The sequence below is a fragment of the Notothenia rossii genome (assembly GCF_949606895.1).
Source record: "Notothenia rossii genome assembly, chromosome: 11".
Lineage (NCBI taxonomy): Eukaryota > Metazoa > Chordata > Actinopteri > Perciformes > Nototheniidae > Notothenia > Notothenia rossii.
The window spans coordinates 58691524-58711488 of NC_136910.1; the positions used below are offsets into that span (position 1 = coordinate 58691524).

Here is a 19965-nt window from a genome sequence, read left to right on the forward strand (position 1 = left end):
TTACATAAACACAAAAAACATTAATCATCAACACATTTCATGTAACACCCTTTCAAACTGTACATATTGTATCAGACTACTGGTGTACATGAAACACTGCATTAAATATACAAAGAACAGACACTGAACATGTACTGCGTGTGCCAGGTGTGATCCATGTGGGGGGAGGGGCGCATAATGGGGGGAGAACGTGTGTGTGTGTGTGTGTGTGTGTGTGTGTGTGTGTGTGTGTGTGTGTGTGTGTGTGTGTGTGTGTGTGTGTGTGTGTGTGTGTGTGTGTGTGTGTGTGTGTGTGTGTGTGTGTGTGTGTGTGTGTGTGTGTGTGTGTGTGTGTGTGTGTGTGTGTGTGTGTGTGTGTGTGTGTGTGTGAGAGATCCGATCCGGTTACTAATTCCTTTTCTTTATGACCGGGGACACCATGTGTGTTACAAAGTTGACTAAATCATCCAGAGCTCAATGAAAGAGGTGATCAGCCGTTGTATATGTTCAAACATCTCCTGTGAAGGATATCATAAAGCCTTGATGCAATCCAATGTAAAACAAAAAAGTTATGATTGATGAAAGCAGTAAATCGACCCGAACACAGCAGGAGGGGTAACGGCTAATAACGCTAAGAAATATGGATCAGAATATTTGGTTAGGTAAAAGCATGATTCTGGAATACCTATCATATATATTTTTTGTAATGCTTCTAAAGATGTTTGTGTCTTTTGAAAATAATCACAATCTGTGAAGTAACTAAAGGGATTAAATACATGTAGTGGAGCAGAAGTACACCATTGACCTCTGAGCTGTAGTGGAGTAGAAGTACACAGTAGCATAACATCAAAATATTAAAGTAAAGTACAAGTACCTCTAAATTGTACAGAACTTGACTAAATGTACTTTGTTACTTCCCACCGTGGTATTAAGTTAAAGAAAGTAAAGTTTTTGATATTGCCATTTTTGAATGGTTATGGCAGAAAAAGCTGAATACTTCGTCAGATAAAAACATGATATTTGAATATCTAAAAAAAAAAAAAAATCTGACTTTTGCATTGAGGAAAACATGAAGCCGTGTGTGGGATGAAAACATGAACTATTAAATATAAATAAAATATCAACGTTACAACCCATTTCAAGCTGCCACTCGTCTGTGTGGCGGGAAAAGCAATCATTAATAACAAACCTTCCTCTTGTAACTCTACACTTGATGAACGATGATGAATATGCAGAAGAATGTGGCAATAAAAGCATGTTGTCGTTCTTTTAGAGACCAGGTGTTTGTGTCTTATGAAACGGATCATATCACAAAAGGTCGATTAAATCTAACGGACACATCACGCCATCACGACGAACCTCCTACAGAAAGCGATAATGGAGCGGAGTGTGGCCACAATGTGGGCTTTCCATTAGGCACCTTGCGTTGAATAAGGAAACGAGGTCCGCATTTAAACGGCCGCATTTACAGCATTTGATATTTTTTCACTTTATAAGTGCTTTATAATTCACGATTCACACGACAGCGCTCTGTGCAAACCTGCAGCTATTTACAGACGAGAGAGAAGAGGACGGCAGAAGCAATCAGGTGCATCAAGTGCAGAATGAAACATAAAGGCTTGTAGAAGAAGAAGTCCGGTTTCCTGCACGGACGTTCATCAAATGGATTTCAGTTTAAAAACCACAGTTCACTTTGATGTCTCCTGTCTCTGACATCTGGTCTGTGATATTTAAGATAGATAACACGAAGGGAATTTAAACTAGTTTAGTGCATTAGGGGTTTAAACTAGTTTATATGCAGTAGTTCCCAACATAGGGGTTGCTCCCCTCCAAAGGGTCACCGGATTCATCTGAGCGGTCGTCACATGATTATCAGGAAAGAGAAGAAGACACTTCTTTACATCTGGACTTAAAGCAATGAGATTTGAAAGGAAAGTGTCGGAGGCATCATGTGCAGAATTTAAAACACAACACAGTGGGCTTATAGGAGAAGTCGGGGTTCGTGCACAGATGCTGAGCAAATGTGCAGAAACATCTGAGTTTATGCGACATATTTAGATAGATAATACAAATCAAATTTAAACTAGTTTATATGCAGTAGTTCCCAACATAGGGGTTGCTCCCCTCCAAAGGGTCACCGGATTCATCTGAGGGGTCGTCACATGATCAACAGGAAAGAGAAGAAGACAGGTGGGCGGTGTCTGGAATGAACTCTTTTTAAATGTTAACGTCTGCAGACCATTTACATGCACTAAAACCTATAGTGCACACTACAGGAGAGGGAAAACCCCCAAGGCATCACATGGCCTCTTTCAAACTAAACCAATGCAAGTTAATGTACAGATTTTATTAAATCTGATTATCATACTTGTTGTTTATTTATTTTGTATTAATTTGACAGGGACAGTGCACATTGATTAACATTTCTGTAAATGCGCCAACAGGCTATTTTTCATCTGCAGTCCCTGGACAGATGTTGAAAGTCATCCTAAAAAAAAATGTCACTTCAAATGACAGGTAAATACAATCAGTAAAACAACATTCAACAGAGATGCTTATATTATGATAAAAGCATAAAAACAAAATGAGATATTCACAAAGCAGCCAGATAGCCACAGGTCAAGGCACGTGTGCAGACAGAGTGTTGCAAAGTGCACATTGTGTCAGTGTTGACAGAGCTGATTTTCCACTAACCATGTTTTGAAGTTAGATTTAAATAAACAGGTGTTTTGTTCTCTAATCTTTACGGGGACTGAGTTCCACTGTTGTGCAGCTTTAAAAGGAAAAGCAGATTGGCAGAATGAGCTCTTCCTTAATGGAACAACGCTGTCTGCTCTGGGTGCAGCTCTTGTTGACCTACAGGTGTGCGTATGGTGTCTGAGCGGAGGTGAGGTGAGGCCGTGTATTACTTTGAACATGAGGCAAGCATTTCCATATCTCATTACATTGTCCCAGCTCAGCAAGTTATATTTTGTGAGTATATATTTGAAGTGTTTGTTTGAATCATGAGTCCAGGGGTTTGAGAGTGTTGTACGGCATGTGAGCAGGTTGCTAAGCAGTGGGTGATGTGAGATGGAACCAGAGAGTGCATGTCCTCTGTTGACATGCAGTCTCTGGTAAACCTCACATTTGACTGAATTTGACCCAGTTGCAGACCTTTTCCACCTGAGCCTTCAAGTTGAGTCTTGAATCGATGAAGACCCCGATGTATCTGCACCGTGAGACCACCTGTAGCCTCTCCCCGGACACACGTTTCTTCTCTTACAAATACTTATCGTCTTATGTTGTTTACGTTTGAGCCTCCATGAGCAAACATAAGGCTGGTGCGTTTCACTTCTATGTTCCTAAACCCTTATTCTGTATGTATATGCTCTGAATCTGCACCGTATCGTATTGGTTTGTCTTTACACTTTCTGATTGGATACAAACTGCTTTTTTCATTGTACTCGTAAACAACGACAATAAAGTTGAATCTAATCTCAAATACCTTGTATGTGTAATGGCAGTAAACTGGATTCTTCAAAATGTTCTCTCTTAGATCTCATGGCTTCCCCTTGACGGACGGTTCCTCCTCTCACTGGGGACCCCCTGTTTTCTCCATGGTTTTCCAAACAAACTGGATTTAATACCCCCGTCACCAGCATGGCATTATCTCCAGACGCCCCCTGCCTCTCGGAGCTTTCCGGATTCCCCAACAGGAACTTTAGCCTCATCTCCGGTACCCGTCCGTGTAACCGGAGTACAGGCAGATCTTCTTCTTCTTCTTCTTCTTCGCCCTACAGCCCGCAGGCGACCGCTGCCTTCGCCATCGCCATCACCTCCATGATGCTCCTCACCATCGTGGGGAACATCCTCGTCATCATCGCCGTCCTGACGTCTCGTTCGCTCAAAGGTCCTCAGAACCTCTTCCTGGTGTCGCTGGCGGCGGCAGATATTCTGGTCGCGACGCTCATCATCCCGTTCTCGTTAGCCAACGAGCTGCAGGGCTACTGGGCGTTCAGCTCCGTGTGGTGCGTGGAGGCATTTTTATTTAATCAAATATCGCTTTGCCTTTCCTGTAGTGTGTTTTAGTGCATGTAAATGGTCTGCAAAGGCTACAATTACAACATTCTCTGTGATATCTCATATGATGATTTTAATTCAAGTATAACCAAAATATAAGAATCAAACCAAAATGCAAAAAAATGCTTTGCCTTTCCTGTAGTGTGTTTGTGTGCATGTAAATGGTCTGCAAAGGCTAAAATGACACAATGTTCTCTCCGGAGGTAGTTTCTCTACGTGAGAAATTATTTAAATTCAACTATAGCCATTTTATAACGGAGGTACAATAGAAATCAAACCAAAATGCTTTGACTTCCCTGTAGTGTGTGCTATAGCTTTTGGTGCATGTAAATGGTCTGCAAAGGCTAAAAATAAGCACAATTGTTTCTTACAATATAGCCAATATATAAAGGAGGTGAAATACTTTGAAAATGCAAGAATTATTTAAATATATTCTCAAATGAATGAACTCTGAGAAATTGATATAGGTATTGGTGCATGTAAATGGTCTGCAAAGCCTAAAATTAAGCACAATTACTTTTCTCAATGTGATATCTTATTTAAATTATACTATAGCCAACATATAAATGAGGTACTATTGGAACAACCTAAAAAATGCTTTAAAAATGCAATAATTTTTACATATATATTCTCAAATATGGGAATGAAGACTTTCAGTTGACAAAAAATACGGGGAAAAACTGTTGATGGTATTTCATTTTATTTCTTTAGAAAAGTTCAGTCAGCCCAGAGAGCCCTGTGTTTATTATGACAGTGAGTAAAATGCTTTTCTGTTGCAGGTGTGAAATCTACCTGGCGCTGGACGTCCTCTTCTGCACGTCCTCCATTGTTCACCTGTGCGCGATAGCACTGGACCGCTACCTGTCGATATCTCGCCCCGTGACGTACGGCGCCAAAAGAACCCCGACGCGAATCAAAGCGGCCATTATTATAGTCTGGCTGATCTCCGCGGTCATCTCTTTCCCGCCTCTTCTCTCTCTGGACAAGAGCAAAGGAGGTGAAGAAGTCTGCGAGCTGAACAACGAGCGATGGTATATTCTCTACTCCACCATCGGGTCATTCTTCGCCCCCTGTGTGATTATGATCCTGGTTTACGTGCGGATTTATCAGATCGCAAAGCAGCATACTCGAAATTCGGCAGGACAGAAGCAAAAGGCGACAACGGGAGAAAACGCCAATGAGAGCCCTGCGAAGATATCCGAGCAGAACGGGGATCAAGGAGGCAGCCAACGGGAAAAGGTCCAAGCTAAAATCTCTGGCTCTGATTCAAACCAGTCGTCCTTTCGAAACCCTCCAGAGAATACGCCAATCCAAGACACTTCAATCCCCCAAATCCCTTCAGCTGTTCCCCAGAAAGAGTCCCAGAAACATCAAGAGGAAGAAGAAGGAGCGTTCGAGAACTCGTCCAACTCTGGTTCTGAAATGGCCGATGAAGGCAAAGACGAAACGGACAAATCGGAAACTTTAGGGTCGTCCCGAAAGAAAGGGTTCAAAGTCAAGATGCTAAACCTGTCCTGTAGGTACAAAGAAACAATGGCCACCTCTTCTTCTTCTGGCACCAAAGTTGTACCCGAGGAAAAGATCCAAGGGACGCCGACTTCTCGCCGCAAAGCCATGGCGAACCGGGAAAAACGCTTCACTTTCGTGTTGGCGGTGGTGATGGGAGGCTTCGTTATCTGCTGGTTCCCCTTCTTCTTCTCTTACTCTTTGAAGGCGGTGTGCCCGGAGACCTGCAGCATCCCATACCCTTTGTTTAATTTCTTCTTCTGGATCGGATACTGCAACTCCTGCCTCAACCCGGTCATTTACACCATCTTCAACCACGACTTCAGGAAGGCCTTCAAGAGGATACTGTGCAGGGACACCAAGGGCTCGTCCTTCTAGACTGGAAATTAGGATTTATTGACTATAAACACTATCGATATAAACACTATCGATACAAACACTATCGATACAAACACTATTGATACAAACACTTGCAGACCATTTACATACACTGAATAGCACACACTACGGGAGAACAGAAACTCTTTAAGCAAAGGTACGGATCATCTCAAGTTAGGTATTTCGTACTGTTTTCATTTTGTCCTTTGGAATATTTTTACATATATTTTTTCTGTCAATTTCTGAGATATTTTCCTTCGTTGGGAAAATGCCTCCAGATTTCATTACAATATTTGTTGAATATTTTTGTTTAGGGCCTCTTTAAGCGAAAGTGGTGAAGGTACTCATCATCTTAAGTTTGTCTTTTCCAAATATTGTCATTTATGCCTTCGGAACTATTTAACATAATTTTCCCAAATCATTTTCAAATCTTTTTGTCAATTTCTCACATTTTTTCCATACTTTTTTGTGACCTTTTCTCGTGTGTTTTTCAGACTTCATTCCCAAATGTCACCATATTCAACCACAACTTCAGGAAGGCCTTCAGGACCATTTACATGCACTAAAACCTATAGAACAGACGACAGGAGAAACTCTTTGAGCAAATGTGGTAAAGGTACGGATCATCTCAAGTTTGTTTTTTCCGACGGTTTATCGGAACTTTTTAAAAATGTTCCCCACATTTCTTCAAAACATTTTCTGTCAATTTCTCAGATATTTTGCACATATTTATGTTAAATGTTCCCCTGTGTTCAAACTTCATTCAAATTAAAAGCATTTATAGGTTGCACTGATTGTACCTCGTGTATACCCTGGTTCATTTAAGATCCTAAACATCACATAGACACCCTACTCTCTACATGGATTATTTGGAACTTTTTAACATATTCTTTTCAACCCGGTCGTTTAAACCAACTTCAACCACGACTCCAGGAAAGCCTTCAAGAGTAAACTGTGCCGGGAATTAGGTTTCGCACCGATGGATTTATTTACTTCTGCAGTCGTTGGGATTGACCTTGCTCATAATAGACGTAAACACTTGTACATTAAGGGGGAGATTGTCGTCTGAAGGGACAAAGAGGGGAAGTTTCTGAAAGCCACAGTCAAGTGGCCAAATCAATTATCTTTAATGTTATTTAAGAATACGCTGTAATCGAATATTCAATGACTCTGAAGAACGATGATTAGATTATGATTTCATGCGGAAGTCAAGAGGATACAGGGCCTGTGTTCAGTAATTTAAAGTGTGTGTGTGTGTGTGTGTGTGTGTGTGTGTGTGTGTGTGTGTGTGTGTGTGTGTGTGTGTGTGTGTGTGTGTGTGTGTGTGTGTGTGTGTAAAGAGGACGGTCGCCTCAGGGTCTAACTGGCAGAGAACAAATATCACTAAGTGTCCTTTATCTCAGATAAAACGGGCACTCAAGGAACAGCAGCAGGGACGAAGTGAGCGTCCTCCTCTCGGTGCTGTTTCTCTCTCGGTCCCTTCCTCCATGTAAAGCCGAAACGTGGGAAGTTTGCATTAAGACGGATAGATGTTTTATTCCCACGTCTCCGCGATGCTACACCTCTCTCTGGGAGTTTCTCATTAAGGGGATACAGCCCGAGGCTTTGAGGGGAGGAGAGCAGGAGACTCTGCAGAGGCTGCAGGAAAGATGGATGCGTTACATGTGGAGCCGTTTCCTTTCATTTGTATTGAGTGGGCTGAAGTAAGCATGGGGCAGGGAGGCAGTGCGTGTGTTAGGCAGCGCAAAGTACTTTGACTTGAGTACAACTTTTGGTACTTGATATATATATATTATTTATTTTACTTTTTCAATTAGGGCCGGGACTCGATTAAAAAAATTAATCTAATTAATTAGAGGCTTTGTAATTAATTAATCGCATTTTTAATCACATATAAATATCTGACCTGAGAACAGTGAGAAGCAATTTTTTTCACATGGATTTGAGTATACCATTGAATAATGACTGAATACATAAGCTTAAGCAACAAAACATTGTTTATTCTTTTCAAGGTGGTCCTTAACCAAGACCAACAGAAAAGTGCAATTTTTGCCATAAAGTGTAGCAATAGCATATTTAGGAATATAGTACATTTCAGAGATTCAGGTAGCCTATAGGTAGGTAGACCTTCTGTAAACTATAACACTTTGTTTTTGAAGTAAAACACAATACTTTCAAGTACATTCAGAACATTGGAAACCCTGACTATTAGAAAACATCTCTCTGTTGCTTCAGAGGCCAGAACAGACTTTGTTGATTTACCAACAGCTGATTTAAAAAATCTAATACATTTCAGTCCAACTCTCTCAATAACCTTGGCCAAAACAATAAACAGTTCAACATAAAGTGCCAGTTGCACCAACAACGGAATAAATAGTTCAACATAAAGTGTACCATTTAAAATCAAATAAAAAAGTGCCAGTGATTGACCTCAATCCCTCCTATTCTTCCAATATCCTGATGAAAAATAAAATCTCTCTGTTGCATAGGCCACTGTTTGATCAACGCGAATTGGGTGTGGGTCCTTGTACTCCGAGTCGGGCTGACGTCCACGCTAGCTTCCATGCTAGCTGCTATATGTTTTGCATTGAGGTGATACTTGAGGCTTGATGTGCTGCGGTGATATGCAAATTCCTTTTTGCATAATTTGCAAACAACCGTGCTCTTATCGACGCTTCCATCCGTCCGTTTTTTAAAACAAAATGTCCCATCCACGGGGCCAACCAAAGCGGTCTCATCAGCTTCTTCGTTCATGTTTGACTATTGTTCACTGTGGTTTGTTGTTGTCTGAAGTCATGAACGTTAGTTGGTGCTCCAGTATAATCGGTACCCCTGAAACTCATCCAGTGAGAAACGTTCCGCGGTGCAAAAATGAGTGCGATTAAAATGCGTTAATTTTTGTTTAATTAATTAATCTTAATTAACGCGTTAAAGTCCCGGCCCTACTTTCAATAGACAAATCCAACAATAAAACCAAAATGAGTAGAAGCAGGAGGGCAGAAAGCAAAGTTGATACATCCAGTTGCAGGATAAATTAATAAAGATAAATATGTAATTAAATACGCACACAGATAAACAAAATGCTCTTTACACATACTGTGTGTACACCCATCTCCAGGGTGAAGAGAAAAGTAAAATAAATAATTCCTATAAGTCCATGTTCAGATGTAAGGACAGTTTCATTTCTCATCTTACTTTTATATAAACTATGATAATTAAAATAATAATCATCGTTATTATTATTATTTGCAAACAAAGCAGGGAAAATGCACAACATGAAGCTTTTGTTAGATTTCACATGATGCTGAATGTTTCTCGTCCTGACCCGAAATAAAGTCTTTGAAAAGCCTCTTGCTAAAAAGCATCGTCACAAAACTGAAAACTGTACTTTTTTCTAATATAGAATTTGATGCATTGTTGCAGATAGGTCTACACTATCAAAACTCAAAATCTTGCCCGCAGTATATGTGTCTAATATCTAGGCAGAATGTGTCTCTCCTCCTGATATGAGTCACAATAACTTCAGAAGTGACACTGCAGCGAGATACAGGCTCTTGTTTTTAGACAAAGCTTCTCTCGTTAAGTCAAAACATCCTATTTTGAGTCTTATCTCAGATGAGAGTCACCAGCTAGCATCAGAAAACAGAACCATCTGCAGCTCCCATTGTAACTCAACATGTCCTGACTCTGGGCAAATATAGCTAAAAATAATGAGTTCTCCCACAAGATCTGATTTATCTAAATATCCCTTATATAAATCTTCCTAAATGTCCCTCGTTCTATTGGCAGAGCTGTGTCCTACTTACTTCAAGTGGAGACAGCCTGTCTTTGGAGCAGCATTTGTTCCAGTGCAGCCAACAGTTAGTCAAATGAGTCACAACGAGCACAACGTCAAACAGCAGGAAAACGCTAAAAGAGAAAAAATATGTTGAAATGTCTGAAATTACCAAAACATGTGAATAAGGGAAAAGTACACCAAAAATAAACATATATTCGGTGTCTTGAAAGGCGCCTTAAAAAATATTATAATTGTATATAATAGTTTGCAATATGATGCATACAAACTATATGCAGATAGCCAACATACATACAGGAAGTGAAAGCTTCTACGGCAACACAATGCAGCAGTGATATGAATCCAAACCAATACCAAACCTTCTAATCAGTACTTTTACTTCAAGTACTTAATTTACAGTTTACGACACAATCAGTGAGTTATTTAATATTTAATGAGACGTTGAGCTTCCTAACCCTTTACATCGTGTTCCCTAGCATTTCGTCTGAACCCTGCAGGTACCGGGCGATGAGAGAGTGTGTGTGTGTGTGTGTGTGTGTGTGTGTGTGTGTGTGTGTGTGTGTGTGTGTGTGTGTGTGTGTGTGTGTGCCGTTGCATGTTTTTTGTTGTAATTGCACTTCCCTTATCTCTCTGAAAGCCGATAGAGATGACCTCGAGTGAAGCACCCAGTCCTGTAAACAGATAGCACTGGTGATGTAGCTTTTGTACAGTATTAGCTATTTAGCAATATTAGCGTCAAATAATATTGTTTTAAAGTCCAACTGCAATTAAAATGCATGTTTATTTTCTGCTCAAGTAAAGCCCTCTTGACAGCAGTGAAGATGCTAAGCAGGTAATGTATTAGCATGCTACCATTAGCTAATAACCAGTAAGCTAATGGGAATGCATTAGCCTAAGATGGTGGACAGGAAGTCATAAATTGCTGAGTCATGTCGGGGTTTTGTAATTTCAGCTGGACTTTCACTTAATTAGTATTATTGCCTTGTTTCCGCTCCTGTGTTGTGCTTTTATTTTGAAAAAATGTCTTCATATTAAAGCTTTGAATAAAGGAGACGATGATGATTTAACTGCTGCTAAACATTGTTTCAGCTTTTATTTAGAAAAGCCCTTAATATTTAAGCTTTGAATGCTGCTGCTGGTTGTTTCAGCTTTTATTTTGAAAATGTCTTCACAATAAAGCTTTGAATAAAGGACACAATGATGATTAAAACGCTGCTGGTGTTTTTTTTCAGCTTTTATTTTGAAAATTCCTTCACATTTAAGCGTTGATTGCTGCTACTGCTGGTTGTTTCAGCTTTTATTTAGAAAATGTGTTCATGTTAAAACTTTAAAAAAACGATACTATGATGATTAAAACGCTGCTGGTCGTTGTTTCAGCTTTTATTTTGAAAATCCCTTCATATTTAGGCTTTGAATAAACGATACGATGATGATTTAAACTCTGCTGGTCGTTGTTTCAGCTTTTATTTCGAAAATCCCTTCATATTTAGGCTTTGAATAAACGATACGATGATGATTTAAACTCTGCTGCTAGTTGATTCAGCCTTTATTTTGAAAATCCCTTCATATGTTACCGTTGATTTAGACGTCCTTTCAGCTCCTTATTATCACAGTCACACAAACTACTCTATCAAAAATGTGCAACGAATGGTAAAAAGGAAACATATTAAAAGGTGATAATTACCCCATTAACCCTCGCTGTTTAATTACTGAGCCTTCGGATATGTGTTGTTTACTTCTTGAAATAAAGACTATTATGTTTTTATTGTGATTAAAGGTGTAAATGGTTTCCAGGGCTTTAATTTACCGTCATTATAATCTCTAATGTTCTGCCTGTGGGGGCTGCGGAGTTATTCATAAAAACACTTCAATTAAAAGAAAGAAATACATCGAGGAAAAAAACGAAATATACATAAATAAATACAAATGAAATAACAATAACATGATATAAAGCAAAAATATTGAATATAATTAAATAAAAAATATAATTAAATACAAATTAAATGCAAAAATGTAAAGATGAATAACAATAAAAACAAAAACATGCTGTATTTAATTAATAGCACTTCAAAAGGGGCAATACAAATAAAAAACAATAAAAAATTTTTTTTTAAAAGAACTACATACTGACACCTGCACATCAGCAGGAGAGGACTCTTTAAAGTAGAGACGCTACACACCGATATTCACCTGAACATCAGCAGGAGAGGACTCTTTAAAGTAGAGACGCTACACACCGATATTCACCTGAACATCAGCAGGAGAGGACTCTTTAAAGTAGAGACGCTACACACCAATATTCAGCTGAACATCAGCAGGAGAGGACTCTTTAAAGTAGAGACACTACATACTGATATACACCTGAACATCAGCAGGAGAGGACTCTTTAAAGTAGATACACTACATACTGATATACACCTGAACATCAGCAGGAGAGGACTCTTTAAAGTAGAGACACTACATACTGATATTCACCTGAACATCAGCAGGAGAGGACTCTTTAAAGTAGAGACGCTACACACCAATATTCAGCTGAACATCAGCAGGAGAGGACTCTTTAAAGTAGAGACACTACATACTGATATACACCTGAACATCAGCAGGAGAGGACTCTTTAAAGTAGATACACTACATACTGATATACACCTGAACATCAGCAGGAGAGGACTCTTTAAAGTAGAGACACTACATACTGATATACACCTGAACATCAGCAGGAGAGGACTCTTTAAAGTAGAGACACTACATACTGATATACACCTGAACATCAGCAGGAGAGGACTCTTTAAAGTAGAGACAATACATACTGATATACACCTGAACATCAGCAGGAGAGGACTCTTTAAAGTAGAGACACTACATACTGATATACATCAGCAGGAGAGGACTCTTTAAAGTAGAGACACTACATACTGATATACACCTGAACATCAGCAGGAGAGGACTCTTTAAAGTAGAGACACTACATACTGATATAAACCTGAACATCAGCAGGAGAAGACTCTTTAAAGTAGAGACACTACATACTGATATACACCTGAACATCAGCAGGAGAGGACTCTTTAAAGTAGAGACATTACATACTGATATACACCTGAACATCAGCAGGAGAGGACTTTTTAAAGTAGAGACACTACATACTGATATACGCCTGAACATCAGCATGAGAGGACTCTTTAAAGTAGAGACACTACATACTGATATACACCTGAACATCAGCAGGAGAGGACTCTTTAAAGTAGAGACACTAAAGACTGATATACACCTGAATATCAGCAGGAGAGGACTCTTTAAAGTAGAGACACTACATACTGATATACACCTGAACATCAGCATGAGAGGACTCTTTAAAGTAGAGACACTACATACTGATATACACCTGAACATCAGAAGGAGAGGACTCTTTAAAGTAGAGACACTAAAGACTGATATACACCTGAATATCAGCAGGAGAGGACTCTTTAAAGTAGAGACACTACATACTGATATACACCTGAACATCAGCAGGAGAGGACTTTTTAAAGTAGAGACACTACATACTGATATACACCTGAACATCAGCAGGAGAGGACTTTTTAAAGTAGAGACATTATGCTGTTGTTAGTTTTAATAAAAATAAATAACAATAAAACAAAGTATATTTAATTAATTCCCTTTTTGTAGGATTTGAAATACATTTTATTTTGTGGTGTAAAATAGGAAACCATACTTTATGTGTTGGATGATCTCGTACTGCGCGGTAAATATTAAAATATGATATATCTATATCTGTAAATAGATGATGACAGCTTCATGGCTCCGAGGTATTATGGTATTGGATTTTTAATGTCTTTTTTACGACGCCATATTAAGCCTGACGTCGTTTGTCTCCGTCAGTCACGATGTTTGACGATAATTAATACAAATCTCTTTCTGCTTTTTTAATAATGAGATAATAAAATACAGATTCATCTTTATGCTTTATAAGTGTTGGAAAGCTTTTAACAGACACTGCAACAACATCATGGAATAGTTTGGGTCAGCTGATTTGTTGGTGTTTCTTTTCATATAAACACAACCAACAATAATGAATAGTGTGTGTGTGTGTGTGTGTGTGTGTGTGTGTGTGTGTGTGTGTGTGTGTGTGTGTGTGTGTTTTTTGTGTTACATGGACAAGTTTTAGGAACATTTTAATATGTGCAAAGAATGAAGTTTATATTTTGTTAAAAGGTAGAATTCTAGTCAATTATGGAATAGAAAAAATATATATATATGAGAAATGTGATAGCAACCTCTTACCTTTACCTCAACACATCTATAAAGCATAAACAAAATATGAAATTAAATAAAAAGTCTTTAAACAACATAAAAAAATATAGAACCAAAAAAAACAAAAACAAAAAAAACTATTTGTATTTTTCTACTGCCACAACGTCAGTCATAATATGTTCAAAAACAAATATATAAACAACAAATAAAATACAATATAATTTCTTAAAATGTCCTTCTGAATATTTTATTGTCTTGGTAAATGTTTTTTTTTTTTTTGTAATGTTTGATAGAGCCATGCTAGCAGTTTCCCTCTGCTTCAAGTCATTATGCTAAGCTACGCTAACTGCATCCAGATCATTCTTATCTTCTTCAGTTATCTGGAGAGTGACCTGACTTCCTGTGTTTCCTTCTGTATCTTCTTGTGAATGTTAAACACATGCAAACACTCACTCACACACCACGGGTAACTGCAGCTGAGACAATGTGTGTTGTTGTGACTCTCACTGATCTAAATGTTTCCTTTATACAACTTTAAATAACGGCCGTACATGCAGAGCGATCTCTCTGAGCGGCAACACCAATATGTAATCCGTCTGAATTATTGACAACACGCAGCCTGGCGACTCACAAGAGCTCACTCAGGTGTAACGTTTAGGAACTGAACACGCACATACACTACGTCACATAATGATGGTATACATGTATGTAAGAGACTCTGGTTTCACACAGAGGGTGAAAAGACATGCTGCAGAACAAAACAAAGAGCTTTTTGAACATTAAAGCATGGAGACATGTCACAGTAGAGACACTACATACTGATATACACCTGAACATCAGCAGGAGAGGACTCTTTAAAGTAGAGGCACTACATACTGATATACACCTGAACATCAGCAGGAGAGCACTCTTTAAAGCAGAGACACTACATACTGATATACACCTGAACATCAGCAGGAGAGCACTCTTTAAAGCAGAGACACTACATACTGATATACACCTGAACATCAGCAGGAGAGGACTCTTTAAAGTAGAGGCACTACATACTGATATACACCTGAACATCAGCAGGAGAGGACTCTTTAAAGTAGAGGCACTACATACTGATATACACCTGAACATCAGCAGGAGAGGACTCTTTAAAGTAGAGACACTACATACTGATATACACCTGAACATCAGCAGGAGAGGACTCTTTAAAGTAGAGGCACTACATACTGATATACACCTGAACATCAGCAGGAGAGGACTCTTTAAAGTAGAGACACTACATAATGATATACACCTGAACATCAGCAGGAGAGCACTCTTTAAAGCAGAGACACTACATACTGATATACACCTGAACATCAGCAGGAGAGCACTCTTTAAAGCAGAGACACTACATACTGATATACACCTGAACATCAGCAGGAGAGGACTCTTTAAAGTAGAGACACTACATACTGATATACACCTGAACATCAGCAGGAGAGGACTCTTTAAAGTAGAGACACTACATAATGATATACACCTGAACATCAGCAGGAGAGGACTCTTTAAAGTAGAGACACTACATACTGATATACACCTGAACATCAGCAGGAGAGGACTCTTTAAAGTAGAGACACTACATACTGATATACACCTGAACATCAGCAGGAGAGGACTCTTTAAAGTAGAGACACTACAAAATGATATACACCTGAACATCAGCAGGAGAGGACTCTTTAAAGTAGAGACACTACATACTGATATATACCTGAACATCAGCAGGAGAGGACTCTTTAAAGTAGAGAAACTACAAACTGATATACACCTGAACATCAGCAAGAGAGAACTCTTTAAAGTAGAGACACTACATACTGATATACACCTGAACATCAGCAGGAGAGGACTCTTTAAAGTAGAGACACTACATACTGATATATACCTGAACATCAGCAGGAGAGGACTCTTTAAAGTAGAGACACTACATACTGATATATACCTGAACATCAGCAGGAGAGGACTCTTTAAAGTAGAGAAACTACATACTGATATACACCTGAACATCAGCAAGAGAGAACTCTTTAAAGTAGAGACACTACAAACTGATATACACCTGAACATCAGCAGGAGAGGACTCTTTAAAGTAGAGACACTACATACTGATATACACCTGAACATCAGCAGGAGAGGACTCTTTAAAGTAGAGACACTACATACTGATGTACACCTGAACATCAGCAGGAGAGGACTCTTTAAAGTAGAGACACGACATGCTGATATACACCCGAACATCAGCAGGAGAGGACTCTTTAAAGTAGAGACACTACATACTGATATACACCTGAACATCAGCAGGAGAGGACTCTTTAAAGTAGAGACACGACATACTGATATACACCTGAACATCAGTAGGAGAGGACTCTTTAAAGTAGAGACACTACATACTGATATACACCTGAACATCAGCAGGAGAGGACTCTTTAAAGTAGAGACACTACATACTGATATACACCTGAACATCAGCAGGAGAGGACTCTTTAAAGTAGAGACACTACATACTGATATACACCTGAACATCAGCAGGAGAGGACTCTTTAAAGTAGAGACACTACATACTGATATACACCTGAACATCAGCAAGAGAGGACTCTTTAAAGTAGAGACACTACATACTGATATACACCTGAACATCAGCAGGAGAGGACTCTTTAAAGTAGAGACACTACATACTGATATACACCTGAACATCAGCAGGAGAGGACTCTTTAAAGTAGAGACACTACATACTGATATACACCTGAACATCAGCAGGAGAGGACTCTTTAAAGTAGAGACACGACATGCTGATATACACCTGAACATCAGCAGGAGAGGACTCTTTAAAGTAGAGACACTACATACTGTTATACACCTGAACATCAGCAGGAGAGGACTCTTTAAAGTAGAGACACTACATACTGATATACACCTGAACATCAGCAGGAGAGGACTCTTTAAAGTAGAGACACTCCATACTGATATACACCTGAACATCAGCAGGAGAGGACTCTTTAAAGTAGAGACACTACATACTGATATACACCTGAACATCAGCAGGAGAGGACTCTTTAAAGTAGAGACACTACATACTGATATACACCTGAACATCAGGAGGAGAGGACTCTTTAAAGTAGAGACACTACATACTGTTATACACCTGAACATCAGCAGGAGAGGACTCTTTAAAGTAGAGACACTACATACTGATATACACCTGAACATCAGCAGGAGAGGACTCTTTAAAGTAGAGACACTACATACTGATATATACCTGAACATCAGCAGGATATTGTTCTTTTTTTACATGTGAGGTGTGTGTGTGTGTGTGTGTGTGTGTGTGTGTGTGTGTGTGTGTGTGTGTGTGTGTGTGTGTGTGTGTGTGTGTGTGTGTGTGTGTGTGTGTGTGTGTGTGTGTGTGTGTGTGTGTGTGTGTGTGTGTGGTGGTGCATTCATGGACGCTTCCCCCGCTCAGCATAATTGACTCGTGATCTGCTGACAGTAAGAGCAGTCACGGAGCTACTGTAACATGAATAATATTCTCGCTGCTGACTCTGAAGGAAATACTGGTCCAAACTGCACCAAATGTCACATGATCGCTAACGCTCTGACCCTGAACAGCTCCACGTCGAATCTGAGGTCTCATCATATACCGTAGAAATGGCGACACAATGCGAACGTTGTCAAAACGGCTCCAAACGTCAAATGTTCGATAACAAGGCAGCCCTTCAAGGTCTCCTATCATGCAAATCATGCTTTGTGATGTCTTTCATGCATAAACATGTGTCGCCGGTGAGTAAGGAGAACACAAAACCCTCTCTCTTTTCTTCAAGTCATCATTACAAAAATCACCTGTTCACAATGACCTTTGACCCCTAACCCATCACAGCCCCCTTGCTCCAACTCCCACTGCTATTTATTGAATGTGTACATTATTATTTGGCCTTTTTTTTTTTTTTTTCATTTGTTTGTTCCCGATGTAAAGCGGCCTTGGGTCCCTTGAAAGGCGCTATAATAAATGTAATCTATTATTAATATGATCGTTAACGCTCTGGCCCTGAACAGCTCTAAAAATGTGAAACAATAATGAATGTATACGGTACATGTTTACAAAGTGAGGCACACACATACAACATTAGATTTGATTTAGAATGTTGTTTTTAAATCAAGTCTTTCTAATCCTAATTGTATTATGAACATGCATCTCAAAGGATGAGGGAGTGAGAGGGTGAGGTCCTCAAATCTGAGGTCTCATCATATACCGTGGAAATGGCGACAAAATGCTCACCACGAAACACGATATTCTCATAACTCTAGTGAACATGGTCAAAACTTGACAGGTTCGATAGCGAGGCGGCCGTTAAACCCACAATCTGTGATCCCACAGCACACACTCATTTATCGTATTTTACAAGCCTTTTAATCTAGAGCAGTGGTTCCCAACCTGGGGCGCGCCCTCCCCCCATAAGATTGCAGGGGGGGCGCCAGGCCTCAGATGATTTGAGGCCAAATATCATATTTAGACTTTTTTTCTTTTTTTTTACTTTTTTTTTTACATATAATTGTAACCCAATAAATGATTGTCACTAAAAGCCTTGTCTCTACATTACAATAAAATATACAAGATAATTGATTAATTTGTTTTAATAAAAATTCAAATTAGTTAGTTAGTAGCTAATATAGGAATAAAAAGACAGAAATGTATAATTCTTTCTATAGAAATGTTCCTTCTGCCCGTAAAGTGTCCAAACCGGGCTTTTCTGGATAAGCGCATTTTTAAAACATAGTCATCGTCCATGCCGGTTTCAGTTGGATTATTTGTCAAAGTTGCTCCGATCAGATCGGTCTCCTCCATTTTTACATTACAAGGTTGAAATAAATGAAGCCCTCTGGAGTAGTGGTTCCCAACCTGGGGGGAGCCAAAGATTGCAGGGGGGGCGCCAGGCCTCAGATGATTTGAGGCCAAATATCATATTTTGACTTTTTTAAACTTTTTTTTTTACATATAATTGTAACGCAATACATGATTGTCACTAAAAGCCTTGTCTCTACATTACAATAAAATATACAAAATAATTGATTAATTAATTTTAATAAAAATTCAAGTTAGTAATAAAGGCATAAAAAGACAGAAATGTATAATTCTTTCTTTAATAGAAATCTTTCTTCTGCCGTAAAGTGTCCAAACCGGGCTTTTCTGGATAAGCGCATTTTTAAAACATAGTCATTGTCCATGCCGGTTTCAGTTGGATTATTCGTCTCAGTTGCTCCGATCAGATCGGTCTCCTCCATTTTGTAGATTATTTATGATTTTTGAATCCACATAAACACATCGGCAGAAACCCGGCTTACTTTGAGCATGTGTTTGAAACAGTTTGATCCCTTTGTGAATTGTTTCCACTTGTGCCGTCCTTTAATTTCTTCATACAGCGGGAATCCAAATGAATGAATCCTGAGTCCAATAACCATCAGAGTCACTCCAATAGAGCTCCTTAGTTACGCTTTCATCCTCCTTTAACAAAATACTACACATTCATCCAGTTTGTGAAGTAGTTGTAGCGTTTTTGAGACTTTGAAACTTGAATTACTGCTGTTTCCATCGTATGCTTCTTCTCAAGATAAATAAAGCTTCTCTCTCTGTTGGACAAACAGCTCCCAGCTCAGCTGTTTCTCAGCCAGGTCTTTGGAGAACCTTTCCTTCTGCTCATCCAAATCGTTCACCAACTGCTGGACTCGTCCGTCCTTCAGTTGGACTTCCTTCTCCAGGCTCTGGTTCTTCTCTGCCATTTTGAATCCAGCCTGAACCTCTTCCAGTTCCTTCTCCAGGCTCAGGTTCTTCTCTGCCATTTTGAATCCAGCCTGAACCTCTTCCAGTTCCTTCTCCCAGCTCAGCTGTCTCTCGGTCCGGTCGTCCTTCTCCTGAGTCACCTCTTTTCATTTGATCTCCACCAAATGAACCGTGGCTTCGCAGCCCTCCTGGTTCTGGGCCA

General features: G+C 39.3%; 1 protein-coding gene and 1 pseudogene across 2 annotated transcripts in view; both read left to right on the forward strand.

Annotated features, from left to right (window-relative positions):
- Window positions 1–19965, forward strand: part of LOC307025356 — a 246475-nt pseudogene that overhangs the window by 132496 nt on the left and 94014 nt on the right. The window lies entirely within an intron of this gene.
- Window positions 3546–5949, forward strand: LOC307025561 (alpha-2B adrenergic receptor). The gene is made up of 2 exons (XM_079660285.1): window positions 3546–3989; window positions 4821–5949. The coding sequence occupies exons 1-2, from the start codon at window positions 3622–3624 to the stop codon at window positions 5923–5925; spliced, it is 1473 nt and encodes a 490-aa protein (XP_079516411.1). The 5' UTR covers window positions 3546–3621; the 3' UTR covers window positions 5926–5949.